Source organism: Primulina eburnea, chromosome 5 (assembly GCF_022965805.1).
Source record: "Primulina eburnea isolate SZY01 chromosome 5, ASM2296580v1, whole genome shotgun sequence".
Taxonomy (NCBI): domain Eukaryota; kingdom Viridiplantae; phylum Streptophyta; class Magnoliopsida; order Lamiales; family Gesneriaceae; genus Primulina; species Primulina eburnea.
The window spans coordinates 4,376,260-4,396,699 of NC_133105.1; the positions used below are offsets into that span (position 1 = coordinate 4,376,260).

General features: G+C 31.8%; 3 protein-coding genes across 3 annotated transcripts; all 3 read left to right on the forward strand.

The window, feature by feature from the left end:
• The first annotated feature begins 1,184 nt into the window (after positions 1-1,184).
• On the forward strand, positions 1,185-13,715 carry LOC140832514 (vacuolar protein sorting-associated protein 52 A-like). The gene is made up of 20 exons (XM_073196588.1): positions 1,185-1,349; positions 1,443-1,525; positions 1,628-1,685; positions 1,782-1,877; positions 2,264-2,365; positions 2,769-2,852; positions 3,104-3,184; positions 4,099-4,242; positions 4,742-4,833; positions 6,768-6,849; positions 8,559-8,741; positions 9,548-9,663; positions 9,812-9,870; positions 10,103-10,203; positions 10,947-10,997; positions 12,141-12,320; positions 12,436-12,570; positions 12,886-12,960; positions 13,134-13,191; positions 13,279-13,715. Exons 1-20 carry the CDS (start codon positions 1,323-1,325, stop codon positions 13,581-13,583), a joined length of 2,112 nt encoding a protein of 703 aa, XP_073052689.1. The 5' UTR covers positions 1,185-1,322; the 3' UTR covers positions 13,584-13,715.
• A 682-nt stretch (positions 13,716-14,397) lies between these two features.
• LOC140832515 (uncharacterized) lies at positions 14,398-16,292 on the forward strand. The gene is made up of 2 exons (XM_073196589.1): positions 14,398-14,728; positions 15,995-16,292. The coding sequence occupies exons 1-2, from the start codon at positions 14,451-14,453 to the stop codon at positions 16,197-16,199; spliced, it is 483 nt and encodes a 160-aa protein (XP_073052690.1). The 5' UTR covers positions 14,398-14,450; the 3' UTR covers positions 16,200-16,292.
• Positions 16,293-17,322: 1,030 nt separating this feature from the next.
• On the forward strand, positions 17,323-18,565 carry LOC140831640 (xyloglucan endotransglucosylase/hydrolase protein 3-like). Its single transcript, XM_073195383.1, has 3 exons — positions 17,323-17,654; positions 17,756-17,856; positions 17,963-18,565. The coding sequence occupies exons 1-3, from the start codon at positions 17,414-17,416 to the stop codon at positions 18,536-18,538; spliced, it is 918 nt and encodes a 305-aa protein (XP_073051484.1). The 5' UTR covers positions 17,323-17,413; the 3' UTR covers positions 18,539-18,565.
• Positions 18,566-20,440: the final 1,875 nt, after the last annotated feature.

Sequence of the window (20,440 nt, forward strand, 5' to 3'; positions counted from 1 at the left end):
CTTATTTTCATTTATCATACTAATATCTTTCTTGATAATCATTCTCACACCTTTCAGAGTATCAGATATTTATATCATTCCCAAATATTTTATTGTTGTCTATAATCGTTTTTTAAAATCGAATTATCTGATGAAACTATAGATATTTACCAAATCTTAAGAAAACTATAACAAAAAAAGATTAAATATAAACAATAAACTAAACATCATATAATGCAGGTTATGGTTGAATACTTTGTGAAGATCAATGAATGTTGGTAGATGCGGTTCATGGAAGTATCCCAAGTGATAAACGCCAAGCTAGCTCAAGGACCAACAAATTCATGATGTAATAATAGAATCTCACGCCAAAATAGTACTTGTTGCACTTACTAATCCCAATTCAAATTCTTATAGTGTTGGTTTGATTTTTTATGAGAGCGAGCTCTTTTCATTTGATTTTGTCAATTATATTTTTATTTTTATATCGCGACCAGTGAATCAAATGACCCATACCTTAATCAGGGCAATTGGTTTTGTGCCTGATCAAGTGGAAAGAGTTGTTTCCCCCTACTTATATATATAAAATTTAATCTGGTGTTCGGTTATAAGTAAGATATTATTAGACATCCAGTTATTTAAGTAGGATCATAAAATTTCTCCACACCCTTCTTCATTCATGTTAGGTATTGATTCTCAATCCGATTCGAATGATATTGTCATCAATGTACCAAAGGTAGAGAAAAAAAAATGTACTAAAGGTAGAGATTACCAAAATTTTTGTTAAATCGAACTAACCGATCAAATGAGCTAATTCGGAAATTTAGAAGTTCATTTTGTAATTTTTGTTTTATATAAAAAGCAATTAAATTGATTTGATTTCGGTTATTAGATTTAAAAATGATACACTACCATCACAAACTCTGCAACTTGACTATGTTATGATTTAAAAAAAAATAAAAAAATTTGGCTCCGACAATCGGATCGACCAAACCCGAGTTGACGACTCAATTTGAATGGGCCTGCTTGAAATAGGTCCACTTTTCCATGACTCAATTTGAATGGGCCTGCTTGAAATAGGTCCATCTTTCAATGACTCAATTTGAATGGGCCTGCTTGAAATAGGTCCATCTTTCCATGCCCGTTTTTCGATTACAAGGCTCACCCGTGTTTAAAGAAAGATCCGGTTTTCCAATATAATATAATAACTGGCGAAGATCTACTGTGAAATCGGTCTCTGCCTGCATCTGGTTCCTTAAATTTACTCTTCGTGTCAATACGGCTACATCTGTTTCCATGGCAGTCTGATATATACTATTGCCACTGCCAAGACATCCGAGAAGATGGCTGATGCGGCTTCGAATCCAACTGTAACGAATTCTCATCTCATGCTGCAGATTTTGCAAGTTAAAGCTATATCTGTGTGAATCAAAAAATGCATTTATACTGACTTATTTGCATAGGTTGAGGCTAACAATGGATCGAGAACCACCACGGATTTGGGAGCCTTCGTTGAGGAATTGACTGTTGAAGATGATGCAGCCAGGTTCTGAATTCCCGAAATCATTTACTTGATCGAGTCTGTATGCATATATTGGGTTTTGATAATTTTTTATTTTTTGCCCGCCTTTGTTTTTTATTGGAATAGCGATGATGTCTCATTGGAGGGACTGGATCAAGAGCTTCAAGGTTGTAAAAGCGACGATGTAAGCACACAGCATTTTCTGCACTATAGTCATTGATAGCACCTGGTGTCTTCTTCCAATTGACATTTTAATGAGTTTGTGGTGTTTGTTTTTAAGGTGGTTGCTATGATACTTTCTAAAGGTACGAAATTGCGGGATTACACCAGGGATGTGGAGAATAATCTACGCCAAACTGAATTGGACTCTATCGAGGTTTCTGATTCAGTACACTAGCTCCTCATGTATATATTAACAGCTCGTGATATTGATGCTTCACATCATCACTTGTTTCTTGTGAAGTTAATTTATCCATCCTGAGTTTCTGGCACTTCAATTGATTCTCGAAAGTTTGAAGTACGCTCATTTTGGGACACAGTTCCGCACAAGAAGAGTATCATATTTTGAATTTTGGCATCCAAAATTCGAAAAAAAAAAGAAAGAAAAGAGAAGAAAAAGATACCGTTTTGGTGGTTGGCGTCACTGTGCTGAAGCTCTGTCCAATCCACCTTCAATATGGCCTTTTTTATTGTATCTTAACTTGTATTCATGAGCGAATACTAATTTTAGCTCTCTTATGGTGCACTTTTTCATCTGACCAGGATTACATTAAAGAAAGTGACAATTTAATCTCACTTCACGATCAAATTAATGATTGTGATACCATTCTGTCACAGATGGAAATCTTACTTAGTGGATTCCAGGTATCTGTTACAGACATTGGCTCCGATGCTTCTCATTTTGCTTTGTATGATATAGTTGCCACTTGCCGGGAACATCAGATTCCACGAAGTGAAGATAATGTTATTCTTTAATAGTTGTCCCAGATCTATTTGGTTGAATATGCATGGGCTTGTGTTGGATGGTTAACTATTGCAAATTAACATGGTGGGATTGCGAAATGTTCAATTTGATTGCTAAAAGAGGGAGAATCTGATTCTCTTCAGCAAAATTTTATATGGCTATTTTTTAAATGCTGTTATAATTTGGTGTTTATTGTTGTGAATAAAATCTACTGTGAATAAGGTGAATAATTGTTGATGCTGCTGCGATTGTCTCTAAAAGTTGCACCAGAAGGTTCTCAGATTTTATTATCATTTTTTCCAGGATGAGATAGGTTCTATAAGTTCAGATATAAAGATTCTTCAGGAAAGATCTATGGATATGGGACTCAAATTGAAAAACCGGAAGGTAATGTGGTTCTTCATGGTTCTTTAGAATTTTAAAGCGAACATTTCATAAAATCGATAGAAATTAGTAGAATCTGCATTCTTGTTTTTTTTTTTCCTGCTTTTGTGTACAACCCATGTTAAAGTTGTTGTTGGTTTCATGGATGAAAGATTGTTTCCAGCAAAATCTTTTCACAGCCTTTTAGATGCTTCATTTTTTATCTTTCCCCTGTATTTCTGGTATCATATGGGCTTTTATCATGTAACTAGCAGGCAGCAGAATCTAAATTAGCAAAATTTGTTGAGGACATCATTGTTCCACCAAGGATGATTGATATAATAGTTGATGGAGAGGTACCTCAAACTTTTGTTAAGTTCTTCTCTTCTGCCTTTTTGTTACATTTGGTTTTTTATTTAAAAGAACTTGTAACCTATGATTTTGTATGTCAACTGCATCTCTATAATCGCATTATAGATGTTTTTTTTTAAAATTACTTATTCAATATGATATTATGTTTTTTTTTTAAAATTACTTATTCAATATGATATTTTATATGTATGGCCTTGAAATATCAATATTGATGTTCTATCTACTATTGTAATGCCATAGTTGTTTGATGAATGATGGCTTGATTGTGAAAATATATTAACATTCCTATCCATCATTTCCATCTAATGCTTGATGACTCAAACTCTAAGCATTTTACCAGTATGAGTTATTTGATTTTGGTAGCTTTATCTTGTTAAGAGAGTTTGAAGGAGAATGCAAATAAAGATTATTGTAATATGTTAATTTGAAGTCTAGCTTTCAGGATTCTTATTTCTTTGGGTTGTGAGATTGTACTATGTAAGGGCCTATAAAGTTGTTTCCACCAAGTTGGACATCAAGTATTGAATTCATTCCTGCTTGTGCATTAGAAGAAAGGACTCTGTTATCTGTTTCTCAATGGCCCAATCTACGAGAATACGGACGGCTTCATGTCCTCGAATATAATTGGTGTAGCTTTCGTCTTTTTTATGAGGGATTTTGGTCTACAATATCCTGGCTACTCAGTGGGATTTTATTTTTTGGCTGACATTTCATTCATACAATTTGCAGTAATTGAATGTGGATTACAAGATCAATAATTTAATCAGTTGCTTAACCAAGATCAATTTTTATGTTTTGATTCTTATTAAATTGCGTCCATTTTCGGCTTGTACTGAATAATTTTACTGCACTTCATTGTATGTCGTTTATACTCTAGTTTGTTAATTAATATCTTTAGGTGAATGAGGAATATATGAGAACCCTTGAGATTCTTAGTAAAAAGCTGAAGTTTGTTGAAATTGATAGCATGGTGAAGTCTTCAAAATCTCTGAGTGACGTTCAACCTGAATTAGAAAAACTTCGCCAGAAAGCAGTTTCTAAGGTATGTAGAATCTGGATTATTATTCACGTTGGGAATGTATTGCTGGATCATTTTTTCTCATTATTGTTTTTACATTGTTAACAAATATTTCAATAAATGACATTTGTTTTAGTTTACTTTGTCCTTTCTCGAAATCACATTTCATGGGTACTGATGGGGTGCTCCCTTGTACACTTGAAGATGGCAGAACCCAGAAGATTCACAGATGCTTAATTACATCAGGATTGTATAAATATTTGAGCCTAAAACATTATATATCACATGCAATTATCTATAAAACACCAATGACTATCGTTCCTCTCCGTGACTTGATTGACTGGTTAGCTTTAAGATACATTAGATTCTCTCTCATTTATTTTATGAAGTCTAAGTAGCTGATCTCAATTGTAGTTAATTTGTTGTTGTTTAGACCTGCTGTCATTTTACCATTTTCATTTTTGAAGTTCCATAAATATATAACTTGATCCATTTGTTTCGTCTTTTTGGCCTGTTCTATCAGGTATTTGACTTCATTGTACAAAAACTCAATGCTTTAAGGAAGCCTAAGACAAATGTTCAGATCCTTCAACAAGGTGTTCTTCTAAAATACAAGTAAGCTACTTTGGAAGTGAAACTCTACAATTGTCCTTTGCCATAGCTTTTTTGAAACGATTCAGTTCCTAATCCCTTCTTGAGGCATTCTGTTGTTATTGCTATTGTTTATTAGCTCCATAGAAGTCTCTTTGCTGGTTTTGTTGGTCTTTTTAGCTGCTATACTTGACAAATATTGTTGTGAGCATGTCGGTTCTAGATGAACAACATGTTTATGGATAATAATCTGTGTCTGAATTTGAGATTGAAATTGACTTGAAATTGCGTTCATTTTAATCTTTACTGATCATCACATTATGGAAATTAAACATTCGTGAGAACATATTTCCCAAGTAAAGATGGTACTTTGAGCCGTTCGAGTTCTTCATTGAAGTTGTTTTGAAATTATGTTAATAGTTAACGTTTACCAATTATCAAGACACTTGTACCAAATAAACATCCATAAAAACAGATTTTCTCAGTAAAGATGGGTATTTAAACTGACGTGCTCTGTTATTCTGGGTAGTGCATCAAACTCTAGGTTGTTAATTTTTCGGATTTTGTAATTAAAGACTAGATTAATTGACTGACCTCAGAAATGATAAAGGATAAAAAAGAATTGAAATTGGAATGGTCGTGTTTACACACGAACACTGGAACATAGGTGAACAAATTCGGCGTGCAAAATGACACATCCACGTCCGAAAATTATAAACAAACAAGATGTGGACACGTGAAAACTTGTTTTAATATTTTTAAAATTTAGGAAAAATAATTAAATGCCCATATATATCTACTAATCTTTCCTACTTGTCATATTTTCTTTACAAACACATCTCAACTCTAGTTTCCTTCCATCCTCCATAATTCTTCTAGTACATCATTTATATAATTAAAATTATATTTTTGGAATCTTTACAACGTGGAGAGTTTAGTATTATATTATATATTGAGTTGTTCTTTTGTTGGGCTAGAAGAAGTAAGTTTTGATATTGAGATTTATTTCAAACGTTAAATGTTCAACCAAATCATTTTTGGTATGGCTTGGTCTCTCATGTGTATCTTAAGGAAAATCTATGAAAACCTAAGATTTAAATTATTTTTAGGTTTTCTAGGGTGTTTAAAGGCTAGATAATAATAATATGAAAACCATATTATGTTCAGATGACTATTAAAAGAAACAGTCTTTGATTTTAAAACTTGGTTGTTGATTTATACCAACTTGGAGATAAGATGAGTTTGACTTTATATTTTTATGGTTGCGTTTATGCACTTTACGAATGAATTAAAATAAATAGTCGTAGAATTTAGTTCTATTTTAACATTTTGTTAATGAAATTGAAGATTTTGAATTATTGTTTGAAGTAATTATGTATTTTGATTTGAAGATAAGTTTGAAAACTTAATTTTGAATTCTGAATTAACTGTAATTTGTTATTATAATTATTAGTTATTACAGATATGGAAAGAAATCTGGCTCGGGTTTTTTCTTGGATGATCGGATCCCAGATTAAGCATTTAATATTGGAAAACAGAACACATTTCTGCACGTATAGCTGCAAAGTTGACAAATGAAAATTATGTATTGTTCATCATTTCTTGCATTCTGAGCTGGAGTAGGTTCCATCAGGTGCTTTTAAAATTTAAATTATGTTGGTAACAACGTACTCATAGTTTGCAAATAAATAAAATAAAATTTGTACAAGTGACTCCTGTTGATTCAACGAAGATGCTCATTTATCCTGGCTGTTGATATCTGTTTAAAATAGTTGTTCAGATGGTCTCTAATCTTAGTGGTGTATTTTCAACAATGTTATTCATCAGGTGAGGGATACTTTATCACTCGCCTGAACGAGCTTCTGATTTAAATATGTATCGAACACTTAATAATTATAAGCGATATGGTATATTATCCCAACTTGGTGGAAGCCTGTGTAACTTTTTAATATTTGTAGATATGTGATTTTGTTCCTAAAGGCGCATGGGAAAGAGGTGTATCTTGATGTTCGTGCTGCGTACATTGACACGATGAATAAGGTAAATCATCCGTAATAATTTAACAAATATTTATTGCTCGTGTCATCGAACATCATATTGTGGATTGCCTCAGTCCTCATGTATGTATATCATCTCAAAAAATTTGGATGACGCCATCTCTTCCTTTTTGTTGTTTGATGAGAAGAAAAAGAGTTATTAAATTATGAAAAATTGTTCATAGCTCTCTCTTGTGTATACGAGATATAAAATGCAAATAAAAAATTATCGGGCCTAAACATTAACACGTAAGGCCCACAACCCACATTATAAATAAATGCATTTTATACCATAATAAATTTTTTATCTAGGACTCTCCCACTGGAGCCTATAAATTGATAATGCCCATCTTGGAACAAAAGGGTAGAATATGCAACTGCCAATCCTTCATGAAAATATCAGCGTTCTGTTTTCAGAAAGTTGTAAACTTCAGAAAGATGTAAACTTAATGCTGATTCCCTTGTTCCTTACAACATCACAAATTATTGGTAAATAGCAATGTGGATAGCCACCTGATTGTCACAGCGGATGTTGGAACCGAACATTCTTCATCTATGTCAATAAGGTCTTCAACCTCATAATTTCATTAGATCGTTTTATCTTTGTTTCAGCCCAAACCTTGAAACCACGTTGTGGTTTTTACTACACCCTATTTCTACCATTGTAATACAATACCTGATATGGATTTTCTATTTGCTATTTTGTTTTCCAATAGAGTTTCAAATGTTCATTATCAATTTATTTCTATATTGCAAGTCTTTTCTAGGAGATTTTTATAAACAACTAAACTTCTGGCAGTCTTCTGATGTTCAACCTTTAGACTTCTGCATAAAATGACTTGCAACTTCCACAGAAAATTTTATATCAGGTTTGATAACAGTCAAAAATATAAAATTTTCAACAAGTTGGCGATATCCTATGACGTGTCTGCAAACATTTCTCCATCTTTGTCCCAAAAGTGAGTAAATATCCATAGTTATGTCTCAGGCTTCCATCCAAAATATCTGGTTATTGTAAAATATCAAATTTATACTTCCATGTAGATCAAACAACACCAAATTATATGAGCTATCTCCATCATAAAAATGTATCTAGGTGATTATTTCTTGTCACAAAATGTGGTTTTGGATATTTTCTGCCTTATTTGTAAAAAGTCATACAACTATCAGTAAAAAAACTATCATCAACATCGACTAGTGTTAATGTCCCAAATGAACTACGACAAAACATATGTAGAGTGATCTATATGCTAACAATGAAACTCGACAGACATCACAACCTTAGGTTGCACTTAGATTGATGAATTATATTTAGAGAAAAATATTTGACTTGAAGGAGTTGGTGGATTTTAAATTGACTTGAATTTGTCCATCCAAATAAATCAAGAGATTTGAAAACCATCAATCCAATCAAAACCATATAAAATTTGTCAAACCATGCACGTGGACTTTTTTCCAAACAATGAATAGCTTTATTAAGTTTGAACACCATCTTCTCCCCTCAAGACCATGTCCTAGAGGTTGCTTCCTGTATACTCGACCTGACAAGTCACCATATAAGAAGGCATTCTTGACCCACTCCTTATTCATAACAATAAAGAGAATGATTTGAATTGAATTTAGGAGAACAGCAGGAGAAAATATTTAAACACTTGTATCCTATTCCTCTTAAAGTGGCCAAGTTCTTATAGAGTCGCCTTTTCTGTTTTTCAGGTCCTTGGTACAAAAATCCGAGCTTATATTCAAGCATTAGAGAAGTTGCAACTGGATATAGCATCATCAAGTGATTTAATTGGTGTCGACACCAGAAACACCAGTCTTTTCTCACGAGGAAGAGAGCCTTTGAAAAACCGGTCGGCTGTTTTTGCTTTGGGAGAAAGGATAAATGTTCTTAAGGTTTTTTCTGTCACCAGATGGCATTATTCTAGATTATTTCTTCTCGAAACTATGACAATATGACAAGCTGCTTGTTTTTTGGACGATATATTATGTTACTGTCTTCGGTATAGTATCTTTTGACTTCATCGTTTGAAAGGCTTTATGTGATTTATGAGTGATGCATATTTTTTGAGACAAATTTTTTTTAAGCACTCACCTGTAACCTAAGTCCTGTTGTACTGATATTATTAAACGTGAGACCTCTCAGAATTTTTGCTTCTGTTTTAGCAAATCTATAACTGATGGCTGATACTTTTCTGGTTGGTGATCATAGTATTTTTATTCGTCTTTTTTACATCTTTCCTCCGAGTAAATTAACTGCTATTTAATTGTCATATAACAACCAGTCACACACAAGTTACAAAAAAAATCAAGACAAAATTATCTGTTACTAAGTTTTGGATTGTTTCCCATCCAAGTACCCGCATCTTGTTTATAAGTTCATCCTTTTGCCTTTTAACTTCTTTACAATATTCCTACAGGTATTCTCCTTTAGTATATTGTGAGATGAGAATCAACTTAGAGCATATATGAAACTGACAAAAGATAAATACTGATTGGTATTGGTGTGGATCTAAGAGTTGAAACATATTTTGTCATCGCCTGCAGTTGTGGTTTATCCTGTCATCTATATTTATAATCAACTTCTGTGTACAAGTAATCAATATTCTGATTGACATTCCTTGGAGTATACGACACTCTTCTCTCAGCTGGTTTCTCAGAAGTGAATATTTGACTGATCTAGTGTTCTCTTTTGATGGCAGGAAATAGATGAGTCTGCTTTGATTCCACATATAGCTGAAGCCAGCGGTAAAAAGTACCCTTATGAAGTTCTATTCAGGAGCTTGCACAAGCTGCTTATGGATACTGCTGCTTCAGAGTATTTCCGGACTCTTTCTCTCCTTCTGTTACAGCATTTGTTATATTTCAAATGTATAACATAGCTGTTAATTCTTCTATAGGATGTACCTATCTTATATTATATAACAGTGAATATTTATAATTATATACACATGTTCATCTTTCAGATACCTTTTCTGCGACGAATTCTTTGGAGAAGAATCTATGTTTTATGATATATTTGCAGGTATTTGCAATTTACACTGTATTTAAGTTTGCACAATTGCCATCGTCTAGAATGTTTTAATATTCTTGTTGGTAGTATGAGAGTATGCGTCAAACCTTTTAGTGATGGTATAGTATACTTGACAAAATAAAACTATCAACTAGAATACATAATTCAATTATAACAACTTTTTAATGCTTAATTTGTCTTATGATGATGATTTTTCTGAAATACCTCGTGCTTGGATTATCAGGGCCCTTCTCAGTAATTGACGAACATTTAAACGCAACTCTCTCTAATTGCTTTGATGCAATTGGTTTGATGCTGATGATCCGCATTATATACCAGCACCAAGTATGCAACACAATTTTATCTTTCTGTCTTCATATGTTTCTGAGAGAACCATTTTTATTTTGTTATTTGAGTGAATTTGTCTCTTTAAATTTTCTCCCCTCTTCCATGTTGATATTTTCAGAATCCATTTTTTCAACATGTCATGTACTGATGTATACTTTTTATAAACTGATGTGGCAGGGAAAGCTCATTGTTCAGAATTTAAGACTTAACGATGTTGAAAGCCTGTATTATATCCAATATGTTTATCTTTCTATGAGATGATTAACTGTGTTGACGCCATGGTTGGATCGTGAGTGTTTGGATGTTGCGTGCTTAAGAACATGTAAATATTTTAATACCATCCAGAGTTCCTTTTTGTTTGGCTCCAGACAACTGCTAGAGTGCCAAAAGAATATGAACGTTTTTAGGCCTGGGGTTAACTTTTGTATCCGTGGCAGCTCTTTCTGCATCAAATAGAATATGAACTTTTTTCCTCTTTTATTCATTCTGGATGTTTTCTTGCCATCAATGAACGTTAACACTCGCTGTTGGTGGTTCAAGAAATTGATGTTTTTTATCTGCAGATATGACATCTGGCTTGCGTTGTCAGGTACCAGTACCTGACGTGAAAGTTTGATGTCTGCATCTGATCAGTTCCTAAATTTGCTGTTGAATGCATATACTGACATTAAATAATTGCTATGTTAAATATTAATTCCCAGATTTAATATTTCATTAATGTTAATTTATTTTTCTCTCAGCTTATAATGTCTCGACGACGAATACCAAGCCTAGATTCATATTTGGATAAGGTATGTATCCTTGACTTTTCTGAATGAACCTTATGATAAATCTATTTGTTATTTCTACCTTCACAGTTTGCCAATTCTGGCCTTGAGTTGTGTAACAATTTAATAGTTTTTTTCTTTTGCATGTATGTTTCTTGGTTCTCAATTCTCATACCTTTCAACGGTGATGATAACTGTGTTATATGAGTACATATATGATTACTAAGCAAATATGGTTTAAGCTAAGACTGTCACCTCATTTTAATTTTTACCGTCAGCATTTTTCTTCTTTTCAATTTTTCCAAATGTAATCATTACAATTTATTCAACTTTTTATTACTTCCGCAAATACTCAATTATTATATCATATTTTATTCAAATATATTTTTATATTAAAATATCTCACCCATAATCATTATCCACACCATTATCAATCCAAACATAAATTAACATTTATAAAAATAAAATTTTACCTGATTTGATGCACGTAAAAAGTTGTCTTCTAATACCATACATATATTTTTTACTCCGAAAACATTTCTCCAAATCTTCACTGAAAACTTTTTCCCAAAACATTTAAAGCTAAAACCAAACATTGCGTCTGTTTCATGGTTGTGACAATCTAAAAGGAAAAATGGAGTCGGGTTTTTTGCCACAAGGACTATACCTATGGGCAAAGGCCAAAAGTTTTAATTTCTTATTATTGTTTCTTAAATTCTATTATGATCACAGCATCATCATACAGATTATGTAGTAAATTTAAATAATGGTGATTATCACTTGTGAAATTGTCGATTAAGCATCAATTTTAGAGCTCCTACGAAATAAGATGTGATTATTCGAATAGAAAAGTTATATATGAAAGAATAAAAGTAAGATAATTGGTTTTTGAGAATTTTATTTTATTTCTAATCCTTGAGAAAAAAAAAATGTATCCCTTTATGTGTATTATACATGTGCCCATTTTTCTTTTATTTTTAGTTTCTTAGCCGTGCCATGCGTCATCTTTGACACAGTGTCGAATGTGTAACCCACACGATAACAAATGTTTCTTAAAGTGTCTGTTTATCATTGCTGGTGTAATTCTGAAAGTCACTGTTTCTGCTGGGAAAATGAAAATAATTTTTTGCAATGACCGTAAATGCATTATGTTCTCATTATGAGCAGGTCAACATTGCTTTATGGCCTCGATTTAAGATGGTATTCGACATGCATCTCAACAGCCTTAGGAATGCCATTGTCCGGAATCTATGGGAGGATGATGTACATCCACATTATGTCATGAGACGCTATGCTGAATTTACTGCTTCGCTAGTTCAGCTTAATGTTGATTACGGAGATGGTCAGGTAAAGGGGTAAACAGAAGTTCAGTTTCCTTCGTTATTTTTTGCAGCATGGGAATATAATTATTCGAAGTTCTTAGTTTTCGTAGTTTTCTGTGCAAACCGTCTAAGTATTACAGCTTGAGCTGAACTTGGAAAGATTGCGAATGGCTATTGATGATTTGCTGGTCAAGCTTGCCAAATTGTTCACAAGGCCAAAGTTGCAGACAGTATTTCTCATAAATAACTATGACATGACAATTGCAGTACTAAAGGTATGCTATGGTGTCAAATGAATATTATTAAGCTAAGCTAGGGAGTTGAATTCAACTTTTTGGCTACAGGCACAAATCCGTGTTCATATCTATTTACAAACTTGCATACACTGATGGGACCCCAGGGGTTGGATACTCCGTCTATATTACCCCGGTTCATCAAAAACAGAAAGCTATTGCTCCTTCACCATGTGTGCATTATCACTATGTTCACAAGTGCTTGCATGCTGAAATGCATTTATTCCTGCGTGCGTTGTAAGATACGCTTCACCTGTTAGATGTTTATTTTCATCAAGTTTTCCTCATATGCATCAGGAAGCTGCTCCTGATGGTGGGAAAATTCAAATGCACTTTGAAGAACTGTTGAAGAACAATACAGCCATTTTTGTGGTAAATGTGGAGTTATATTTTGACAAGCTCACTAACCGCTTCAAGTATTTGTTTGTAAAGTTTTGACCTGCTATATTATGACTGCTTAATGTCTATAAGGGTGAATAATTCAGTTCACCTAAAATAGTGTATTTGGCTGATTTCAGTACTGACAGATGAAGTTTTGGATGCAGGAGGAAGTACTGGTGGAGCACTTCAACGATCTAATCAAGTTTGTGAAGACAAGGGCATGTATGTTTCAAAGCTTTATTTTGTTTGAATAAGATTTTACCAATAGAGTTCTAAATTTGGTTATTTTACTCTCGCCATCGTTGGCAGCTGAGGACCCAACCTCTGCTTCAGAGCGCCCAATTACTGTGACTGAGGTGGAGCCTATTGTAAAGGACTTCGCGAGTAGATGGAAAGCTGCAATAGAGCTTATGCACAATGACGTGATTACTTCATTCAGTAACTTCTTATGCGGTATGGAAATTCTGAGAGCTGCATTGACACAGCTATTGCTTTATTATACCCGGCTTTCAGATTGTGTAAAGAGAATTGGTGGTGGGTCTGCATTGAACAAGGATTTGGTTTCAATATCGTCCATAATGTATGAAATTAGAAAATACTCGAGGACCTTTTGATAGCTTTCCCGACACCTCCATTATACCTGGGCATGGCCAACATTTTTTTGTGTGTTACCAGCTTGTTTACGGCCAAATTTTATCTATAATTACTTGCGTGGTAGATTCAATTAAAAAACAGATCTTGACTCTCATTGTACTTGTTAATTTTAGACATGGTTTCCTTCGAGCAATCATTTGGACTTCAAGTATAAGAATGTATTAGAAACTGTGAGCATCATACTAATTCATGTGGAATTCAGGCAGTTCTGTTGGTTTAGCATAATACTTTAATTTTCCCATTATTTTAAAATTATAAAGTAGTTTGATAAATCATTTATAATTAACTCCCTAGAAATTAAAACTTAAATAAAGTTAGAGGGAATAAAAATGATAAAATAATTTATAAATCAAATCTATAAGTCTAACAAAAATCCTATATCTAAGTATATATTATAATTTTTCTTTAACATACTATATATTCCATAAATTTGCATTATTGTGATCAATAAAATCAATCCATCTTGAAAACAATCCCATTTATAGTGTTTGCAAAACTTTTAAAAAATAATTATGAATTTTTCTTCTATAAATTTATATTATCAATAAATCATATATAATTATACTAAAGATAGAAAAAAAACATATTATATAAATAAATCATATATAATTATACTAAAGATAGAATAAAACATATTATATAATTTATTTCTTATGTCAAGTTGCTGTGGTTGCCACCGATAACAGGTGTGTGGATGAGAATATGTAATATATTATAGACTCTCAAAAATTAAAAATAAAAATCTAATATTATTTTATAGGAGAACGGCGTTGGCCACAATTATTTCAATCAATAATTTTGTAAATTTATTTCTTCCGCCCACTCAAATGACAACATTTGTTGGTACAAGTCCTGTTGCTGCAGCAGCTACCGGATTTCCTAGCTTTAAAACCCTAACCAAGAACCCCGCGTCCTTACGTCCCAGTGGGAGAATCGGAGCATCGACAGGGTTCACCTTCCGCCGCCGTATCGCTTGCAATACCGATCACAGAGGTGCAAAAGTCATGGCCGCCTCCATAACAGAAACGGAGAAATGGGGAATCAAGATAGTCAGCAACCCCACCGAATCTAAACTTTCCGACCTCGGTGTTCGCTCTTGGCCCAAGTGAATATCTCTTTCGCTCTCTTGTGTATTTATACACTCATTTCAAAAATCTTCTCCAGCTGAGATGGTATTTTTTTTTGTTAGTCTTGCTATTGGAGGGTTGAGGTTGATACACGAAAAATAATTTATTAGCATCTCGCCATGCGTTTGATGAAATGCGCGCTTCTAGGATAGCCTGAGTTCGTCGTGTTGCTTGAATAATTGAAAATTGGATGGAAAATGGAGCTTTAGTTTTAGTAGGGTCTTAATCTGATTTTAGTATGTGATTATCCAGTTGCCCTTTCGAATCTTATTAATTATTAAACAGTGTTCTAAAAAGTCCGCTTAAATCCCACTTAAATTCTTAAATCTCACTTAAATGCGCTTAAGTTTGAAACTCGACAAATACGTCCGCTTCTTTCTGAAAGAAACGGAAAAAAGCTATTAAACGGTATTTTGAAAGTATGTCTATTTATTTTAAAATAATAAATTAAGTTTATAATTTATATTATTATTTTAAAATTTTAATTATGATTAAGTATGTCTGATAATGATTTGACAAACATTTAACAATTTTTAATGTGATCTAGTTGAAAAAAAAGTAAAGATTCTAATTTTGAGATTTTTATGCTTTTATAAATACGAGAATTAATGCATTAGACTTAAATTTATCATATTTATGTATTATTTTATCTATTTATTGATTTGAGATAATTACAATTACATAAAGATAAAAAACGTTTTTTCACACTTAAGTCTGTGCTAATCTCGCTTAAGCTTGAAAAGCTTGGAACTCAATATCCATGCTTCGAGACGCTTCACGCCTTTTAGAACCTTGTTATTAAATGATAGATAAATATTGAACATCTTTGATGTCTAGGAGTAGATGCAAACTTGAACGGCATTCTGGTGGATCCAAAAAGAAATTAAGGAAAGAAGAGTTGGAACAAAGCATTCAGAACAATTTTTCTCCATTGTAATGTTTCCTCTAGAATTTCAATAGTTGAATACAAAATCAGCAGTTGTTGAATGCTAACTTGTGCAACCGTCTTTGCGCAAGGCTTATCGATTTGAAAACAAAATCAGCAGTTTATGGATTCTATCATTTCATTACAGATGTCATGTTTGATGAACTCAATAGATCATTACTGTGAGTTCTGTAAATTTTATTCAGGTTGCTTGTAATTGTAATATTTGGCACTCTCTCTGTTCAGTTACTTTACGAAATGTCTCTTATTTGTTTTCTCACACAACCACATTGTCTGATCTTGTTTGCTTTGAATAAAGGTGGGGTTGTCCTCCAAGCAAATTTCCATGGACATACTCTTCAACAGAGACATGCTACTTATTGAAGGGAAAGGTGAAGGTGTATCCTGATGGATCTGATGAGGCGGTTGAAATCGGCGCGGGTGACTTGGTTGTGTTCCCCAAGGGAATGAGTTGCACTTGGGATGTGTCTGAAACCGTTGACAAGCATTACCAATTTGAGTGATTTTCAAATAATATATGACTATGAAGATATGTATTTCTTGAATCTAGACCACTGATTATATCCTCGTTCCATTATCGAAAACTGATTACACCCCGGCCACCCTTATTAGGAATAGTCTTTGCTACATTGGTTGAATGACATGGTTAAGGTCTATAGCATAGACTCTCCTCGGAACACTGAAATGTCTTTCATTAAGTGACCGTTTGCAAAAGCTTTTGTACGAGTGATTAAATCTATAGGTTATAAAAATATCATAAGCTTGATAAATAAATTATTTTTATACTGTTTTTTTTAATAACATAACGAAAATTCTCATTTTAGAGAGTCTATTTATCTCATCTATCTAGTAATTTTGGATTAAACAAAAATTTTTTGTGAGAGAATATTATGAAAGTTTTGTATTTATTTATCAAAAATATTATAATAACTTTTACTTTCAGATTTTACTTAAAGTAAGCAGAATCAAATTATGAATTAAGAAACACTGAAAACCAATTTTGTAAAGCTGAAAAGAGTAATCGTGTTTTTTAGCGATCATAAACTACCATCCTTAATTATCATTTGTGTGTGATAATAACAATTTATTTATTTTGTTAGGTAGTAAACATTAATTGCTTAAATTTAACAATGGTGTTTAATTATATCCGGAGCATAACAATGAAAAGAAACTGAGCCAGGTAAAAATCAAGCGAGAAAATGATTGAAAAAATTATAGCATATATGAACTATAAAACAGTATTAATTCTTTGATTATATTCATTTGCAACTAAAATACTAATTTTATCCATTGAACAGTAAATATGGCGCTTAAAAATTCAACATATATCACATTAGGAAAAGCATTAATGAAAACAGCACATATAATAATGTAGCAAGAATCTTATCAACCTACATGGCAATCTTCAAGTAATAATGATTCTGATTCTATTCTTTCACAAATTTGCTTCTGATGTGGTTAATCTTGACCAACATTGAACTTCTTTGGATAGTTTGATTCATTGAATTTGCTAACTAATTGACTGTACATGGTCAATCACATTAGAGAATCATGTTATATATACAAAGAAGTCAACTGTATACATATATATACATATATATATGTGTGTGTGTGTGTGTGTGTGTGTGATGGAATCTTTGACCACGTACAGTGAGCTCTGTCTCTCTATATATAAATACCTGTCACAGACGAAATTCATGTTTATTAGTTAAAACATATGTACTCAACTGGGAGCACCAACACTCATTATTTAATGGGGTATTTCATGAATATTAGTAGGAGTAACATTCCAGTTTTGTCAGCCATTTTGTTCATTCTTAGTTTGTTTAATCCACCAGCAATTAGCATGGATGATACAGTTCATTTTGACCTGAATTACTCTCCAACTTGGGGAAGCAACCATATCACAGTTCTTGGCAATGGAACACAAGTTCAACTTTTGTTAGACCAACAGTCGGGTTAGTTTTCACCTAATTTCGTGATTTGTTTATGCATGAATATTGATCGATGAATTTCAGTCCATGTATATATCTCCTGATCACATTGCAATATGTTGCAGGAGCGGGGTTCAATTCAAAGAATAAATATGGTTCTGGATTTTTTAGACTGAAGATGAAGATGCCGAACAAAAAAGATGCAGGAGTAATCACAACTTTCTACGTATGTATCGATGAATGAATACATGTAATAGGTGTGTTTGAGATCATGAAGAAAAAGTACTGATGAATATGCTTTGATATATGTATATGCATGGATATCGTTGCAGCTGACTGGGGTCCCAATCGACGAAACGAATGGAGGCGGTCACGATGAGGTCGACATCGAGTTCTTGGGAAGCAATGGGAAGCCATTCATTCTAAGTACAAATGTTTTTGCTAACGACGCTGGAAATAGAGAACAACAGTTTTCACTTTGGTTCGATCCAACGGAAGATTTTCACGTTTATGAGATACTGTGGAACCATCATCACATAGTTTTCTTTGTGGACAAAATACCAATAAGGGTGTACCATAACTTGAAGGAAAGGTTAGGCGTGAATTATCCATCGCGGCCGATGCACGTGGAAACAAGCATATGGAATTTTACATCTTGGCTAGGGCCAGTTGATTGGAGCCAAGCACCTTTTGTGTCCGAGTATCGCGGATTCGGGGTCGATGCGTGCGTGCATGAATCTTCTGATCCTCGGGGATGCCACTCTCCAAAGTACTATTGGAATGCGCCAAAATATTGGAAACTCGGTCCCATCCAGCAAATTTTTCTTCACGAACATGTGAGGAAGAATCACATGGTCTATGACTATTGTGCCGACAAGAAAAAGCATTTCATAGAGTGCAACACTTAGGATGTATTATCTACATATATATATATATATATACTAGGAATGATCACGTGCGATGCACGTAGGTGACTAATAATGAAAAATAAAGATTTAGATAATTTTTAAAATCGTTTGAATAACATCTTGTTTATAAGTATTTATTAATCTAAATATAACAAAACACAATAAATATAAATACATGATGATGATAATCAAAATATTCATTTATTTATATAATATTTTTCAATTCGTGTAATTATAACATAATGATAGCTCTATCAAATTAACAAAAATATTTTCCATCTAAATATTATTCACAATGGAAAATAATAAAAATAAAATTAATAGAATAATGAATTACTAAAACCAAAGTCACAATATTTTTAAATGAAGTGCATATAGCGATTGTCAAATAAAATTATCTTAATTAACTAAATTATCATAATGATGTTAAAATAAAATCCATAAACTTGTTATTAAGTTAAATATCAATTTTGTTTTTGCCAACTTTTAACTCCTTGCGAATTTTTTTTAACTTTCTCCTTTTTAAAAATATATAATATACATAGTTAACTTATATCATAATAGATCATTTGAAAAATAATATTGATGATTAATAATTTCATGTTAAATAAAATTTTAAAATAATATCAATCAAATAAATATGTGTAGAAAACACATATACGTAATATTCAGTTTAAAAATATCATATCTAAAAAATTTAATTCCTAATAAATGATAATAAATTAGCGTTATAATTCATATTTATTACAAGGATTGTCTTAATTAAAAAATTATAAAGATTATCTCATTAATTTAATATAAAAGTATAAAGTAATTTTCATTCTTTTTAATTTCTCATTAATTTCTTTTCTATGAATAACGTTGAAATAACTCAAAATTATCAAATTATATTGCATATAAAATATTCAAAAAAAATTGCAAAAGAGCATATAGAATTTGCATGCTCTCAATATCCATTTTAATTGGAAAAAAATCATAAGAAAAATAACATTTTCTCACATAGTTTTTATAACACTTGTAGAAAAATGTAAGCTTGAGATATATATTGAGACATTAATTAATATCACAATTATTAAATTAAAAATATAAAAAAGTATCATACTAATATATTTGTAATATTTTTCGTCGATCCAACTAAAATAATGAAATAAAGTATTCTCATTTTCCATCTCAACTCTTAAATCAGAAAATTAAAAATTCACCAAAATAAATAAATGAAACATTAATTAAGTAATAGTGTGTAAAAGTGTAACTAAAAAAATTCACAAATCAAACTCATATATTTATAGAGGTATATATAGATCTGCTAACTTTTAACCATTTGCAGATTTTGTTTGACTTTCTCTGTTTTTTTAGAATACATATTATAGACAGTTAATTTTATATCAGAATGCATCATTTGTAAATTAATATTGATGATTAATATTTCATAGTAAATATATTTTTTAAATAATATCAATCAAATAAATATGTGTAGTAAAACACATATATAAATAAAATAATAAGTAATACAAATTTAAAAAATATCATATTTAAAAAATTAATTTCTAATGAATGAAAATAAGTTATCACTATAATTCATATTTTTTAAAAGAATTATATTCGGTAAAAAATTATAAGGATTATCTAATAAATTTAATACAAAAGTAGAAAGTAGTTTTCGTTCTTTTTAATTTATCATTAATTTCTCTGTCTAGTTGAAATAAATCAAACTAATCAAATTATGCGAATAAAATATAAGAAAAAATTGCAAAAGAGCATATAGAATCTACATGGTCTCAAACATTAATTAAGTATCACAATTCAATAAAATAAAATATCATATTAATGTGTTTGTAATATTTATCGTCCATTCAACTAAAATAATAGAATAAAGTTATTTTTATTTTAAATATCAATCTT

Excerpts from the sequence above, each read along its gene's own strand:
- LOC140832514 (XM_073196588.1), top strand. The coding sequence starts at position 1,323 with ATGGCTGATGCGGCTTCGAATCCAACT. Across the intron at positions 1,686-1,781 it reads AAGGTTGTAAAAGCGACGAT|GTGGTTGCTATGATACTTTC; the intron begins GTAAGCACACAG and ends TTTGTTTTTAAG. Across the intron at positions 8,742-9,547 it reads AAAGGATAAATGTTCTTAAG|GAAATAGATGAGTCTGCTTT; the intron begins GTTTTTTCTGTC and ends TTTTGATGGCAG.
- LOC140832515 (XM_073196589.1), top strand. The coding sequence starts at position 14,451 with ATGACAACATTTGTTGGTACAAGTCCTGTTGCTGCAGCAGCTACCGGA. Across the intron at positions 14,729-15,994 it reads GGTGTTCGCTCTTGGCCCAA|GTGGGGTTGTCCTCCAAGCA; the intron begins GTGAATATCTCT and ends CTTTGAATAAAG.
- LOC140831640 (XM_073195383.1), top strand. The coding sequence starts at position 17,414 with ATGTACTCAACTGGGAGCACCAACACTCATTATTTAATGGGGTATTTC. Across the intron at positions 17,655-17,755 it reads TTTGTTAGACCAACAGTCGG|GAGCGGGGTTCAATTCAAAG; the intron begins GTTAGTTTTCAC and ends AATATGTTGCAG. Across the intron at positions 17,857-17,962 it reads GAGTAATCACAACTTTCTAC|CTGACTGGGGTCCCAATCGA; the intron begins GTATGTATCGAT and ends ATATCGTTGCAG.